Source organism: Pezoporus occidentalis, unplaced genomic scaffold, assembly GCF_034315485.1.
Source record: "Pezoporus occidentalis ecotype Australia unplaced genomic scaffold, CSIRO_AGI_Poc_V1 ctg1215, whole genome shotgun sequence".
Taxonomy (NCBI): Eukaryota; Metazoa; Chordata; class Aves; order Psittaciformes; family Psittacidae; genus Pezoporus; species Pezoporus occidentalis.
The window spans coordinates 5,027-8,778 of record NW_026913011.1 but is presented as its reverse complement, the minus strand read 5'-3'; the positions used below and the strand labels follow the sequence as shown (position 1 = coordinate 8,778).

The 3,752-nt window shown below is 51.9% G+C and overlaps 1 protein-coding gene across 2 annotated transcripts; it reads left to right on the top strand.

Moving 5' to 3' along the window:
- The first annotated feature begins 427 nt into the window (after window positions 1–427).
- On the top strand, window positions 428–3,214 carry GLRX (glutaredoxin). Of its 2 annotated transcripts, none has more exons than XM_062607302.1 (3): window positions 428–765; window positions 2,468–2,626; window positions 2,993–3,214. In XM_062607302.1, exons 1-3 carry the CDS (start codon window positions 568–570, stop codon window positions 3,140–3,142), a joined length of 507 nt encoding a protein of 168 aa, XP_062463286.1. In that variant the 5' UTR covers window positions 428–567; the 3' UTR covers window positions 3,143–3,214. The 2 variants fall into 2 exon arrangements, with proteins under 2 accessions (XP_062463286.1, XP_062463288.1); XM_062607304.1 differs by having other exon boundaries at window positions 433–765; window positions 2,512–2,626.
- Window positions 3,215–3,752: the final 538 nt, after the last annotated feature.

Sequence of the window (3,752 nt, the reverse complement as noted above, 5' to 3'; positions counted from 1 at the left end):
ACTGGCGATGGCCATCAAGAATCTCAGTCCCAACAAGCTTCTCACTTGTGGGTGCAACCTCACCACTGCAGCTCGGCATCAAATATGTGGGCACAGTTTAGCCCTATGGGGCTTGCTGCCCAAATGTGTCTTGTACAGCTTCAACTCTAGGAAGGACTGCAGCCTTAAGGTTTTCTCTTCTGCTCAGTTTACACAACTGTACGTAATTAAGTCGTACAATATGTGTGTTAAATTCCATTGATGGTTCCATTTACCTTCTCCCTAAGCACGTTTGCAACACAGGCCTGCAAAAGAAACAGTCTGGGGTTGTTTTTTTTTTCAGTTCTGGAATTCATTCTTTGAATTCTTTTGGTTCTCATTTCCTGAGTGGGGAAAAAAAAAAAAAAAGAAGCAGTGCTGATTTAACAACTATGGTTTTGTAAACTGATTACACACTCCTGGGGAGGAGTTTCGAGGAGGAAAGAGCTGTGCAGTTCATAAGTATCTCGGTCTGGGATTGCTGCAGTCTCCTCTGCCTGTGAACGTGCTGGTGAAGGGCAGCATTCCTGCTCGTCTTGAAGCAGCAGCATGGCTGATAAGCTTGTGGAGAGCAAGATCAGGTGTGACAAAGTAACCCTCTTTACAGAGAGAGGCTGCCGTTACTGCAGGAATGCCGAGGAGATGCTCAAGCAGTACAACTTTGTGCCTGGAGCCCTGGAAGTTGTTGATACCACCCAGCGCAAGGATGTCCAGGATTACCTGCAGCAAAGAACAGGGCATAGAACCGTAAGTTCTCGCAGTTGTTCCACAGCACTTGCTGATCCTCTATCCCAGGGCAGCCACACCCTGGCCAGCTGCTGCAGAGGTGGAGGTGAGGGCTCTTTCCCCACGGCTTTTCCTGCCGGATCACGGGGAGAAACTGCAGCCCGCTGCACTGGAAAGGAAGTTCCTTGCTTTGCCCGCCCTGTGCGTCCCGTCGCTGTAGCTACTGCAGGGCGAGTGCTCGGTGCTGAGGTGAGCGCCCGCTCCTCACCGCAGCAGCCGGAGGTGCGGAGCTTTGCCTGCCCAAGCTCTCACATGCAGGGCAGGAGCCACCCCTCCGTGGTCCCCGCACCTCTGCGTAATGAACACAACTTTGCTTTGACTCCCCAGTCCACCCCAGTGAGAACAACATCCAGCGATGCCCAGGGGCGAAGCAGAAGGGACATGCTGGCGATCTGCCTCGCCACTGGTGCTTCAGGGGATTTTTCCTGCACTGGGTGTGCCTCCAGACATGTGACTTGACTCAGCCCCGGGAAAACTCAGAACTGGAAGGCTGCTTTCAGTGCAGCAGGACTGCTAGAGGCTCTGACAGAGGTGTTCCAGTGTCTGTCCTGCCTGAAGGACAGCAAAGCACCAGTGCACCTCCTGTAGAACGCTTGCTCTTGGAGTCAAGTCTCTGTCCTGCTTGTGCCTGATCCTGCTGGCTCAGTTTTAGCCTCTTAGGGGTACCAGAGGGAACCATAGCTCTTGCATGACGCCCTGGCCCTGTCCTGAGTGTGGGTACAGGGCAGCAGCGTGTGGGCACGTGCGGATTTGCCCCTGCCAGGGCAAGACTATGGGCAGCCATCGACCCCCCTCCAAGGCTTTCTGAGCTGCCATTTTCCATTGACCCTTTCCCCCCTTGCTGTTTTATGCCTGTTCTGGCCCATGTCTTTTGTCTTCACTGCCTGAGCTATTACTGTCTCAATAATTCTACTCCCGCTGGTGTTTCCATCTCTTTTTATCTTCCCTGGCTTGCAGCTGTGGCTGTGGTGGTGTCAGCAGTGGTTCACTTCCCTCTGCGGCAAAGCTTTGCCTTCAGAAGCCTTGGATCTAAGGATCCAGAATGGCTCCTGGCCTTCAGGAGAGGCTGGAGTTTAATTTGGTTTTTACCTTTGTTTCTGCACTGATTGCTGTCATCTTGCTGCCAGGCAACCATCATGAGGTGGCCAGGAGAAGGGACAAGCACAGGCAGGAAAACAGCAGAGGCTGTTTCAGGGCTGTGAGGTAGGAGGAGAGCAAAAGGCCAGAGAAAGGGTATGTGGAGAAGGCGCTGAGCAAGAAAGGCAAGTTTGAAGGGCCAAGGGACTTTGATAGTGATGGTGGCCACTAGGGAGACAGCACATGCCACCCAGCACCTTCACGTGCTGGGAAGCACCCGGGAGCACGCTTGGAGAGCCTGCCGTGGGCACATGCATGGTTCATACGCAGGTCTCAGCACTTGGAGCTGCTCGCTCACTGCTCTGGGATCATGTGCTTGGAGCATCTCCAGCACTAACCCAGAGTGTGTTTTTACCCTTCTGCAGCCTCTCTGAAATGCAGGGGCTTCCCCTGCCCCCTTTTGTCTCGCAGCGGTTTTCAGAGAGACGGGAACTGGGCATGGGAACAGGAGGATTTCGTAAATGGTGGTCTCCCTGGTGCACAGTCTGCTTCCAAGACAAATCCTTTCCCCACATTCTGCCTTCAGCAACCAGCTCTTCTGATTAACCTGTGGCATTGCTTTGTGCTCAGCTGCCTGTTGTCTTCATTGGGAGATGCTGCATCGGAGGATTATCCGACCTGCAGAACATGGACTGCAAGCTCCCCAGAATACTGCAGCAGATCGGTGCCCTGCAGTAGTGTAAGGGTAAGTCTGAGGACTCTGGCGTGTGCTACAAAAACAAGGAGATGGAGCCGGGCCAGCAGCTTGAGTCAAACAGCTGAGAGATCCCGTGGGTAAAATCTAGACTTGCTGTCCTCACAGAAAAGAACTTAGGAGTCTGACCAGAGGAGCTTAGCAATGCCAGCTGGGCTTACAATAGATGTCATGTACGTCATATGTGGGCATATAGACAAAATCTCTGTGCATTTACGCAGACGCACACATATGTCTGCAATCAGGTGAAATACATAGCTATGTACACACATGGAAAAACACTGTTTAGCAGCATTTTCTTGATCTAATAGTTCCAAGCAGCTGTCTACCTTTTTTGTCTGCTGTTTCTGCTTTCAGGAGAGAGATGACCAGGAGCTGCATCTGCCTCATTCTGACATTCAGCAGCTTCCTGAAGGAAATTCCTGGAAACTTCCTTCTGCGGGATCAGGTGCATCCTCCCGGCCAATGCAGCTTCTTTCCCTGTCAGTGATCTGTGGTTTGAGATGAGAACGTATCTCCATTCTTTCTGCAGCTCCACAACATGATCTGCTTCAGTCCAATAAAATACACTTGCTCTAAGCGTCTGTGTCCACTGTTGTAGTTCTTTTGCACACAGACCTATCCACGCACTCATCTGCAATGCCTCTCTGCTCTCTGCAATCCGTTTCCCACCTGTCTCTCCCTACTGACCTCCACAAACTTCTCCGTGTTTGTTTCCCACATCATGTACAAATGTCATGACAATGGTCTGAGTGGGAGGGATGCACAGACTGCTGTACTGCTGGTGGCAGGTGGTGCAGTGCTGAGGATGGCTGAGGCAGCCTGTACACGCATCCCCTGCTCTGAGGACTCATCTCCTCCTAGCTGATGTCTCATGGAAGGGCCACGACAAGGCCTCAGAGTACTCTTTTGTCAATGGTTTTGTTACAGCACGGCTGCCATCAGGATGTGATGGGGGTTCTCATTTACACTGCAGTGCTGTCAAGTGACGAGCAGGTCAGGACTGAACACACTAGCGCCTTCTGCTGAGAAGGCTGCTGTCTGCAGAACGACCACTGAGGTAATGTAAGAAATTCACAGATGCTGGTTTTGCAGTTGGCCATTAACCAAGTATAAC

Excerpts from the sequence above, each read along its gene's own strand:
- GLRX (XM_062607302.1), top strand. The coding sequence starts at position 568 with ATGGCTGATAAGCTTGTGGAGAGCAAGATCAGGTGTGACAAAGTAACC. Across the intron at positions 766-2,467 it reads AAAGAACAGGGCATAGAACC|CAACCAGCTCTTCTGATTAA; the intron begins GTAAGTTCTCGC and ends TTCTGCCTTCAG. Across the intron at positions 2,627-2,992 it reads TGCCCTGCAGTAGTGTAAGG|GAGAGAGATGACCAGGAGCT; the intron begins GTAAGTCTGAGG and ends TTCTGCTTTCAG.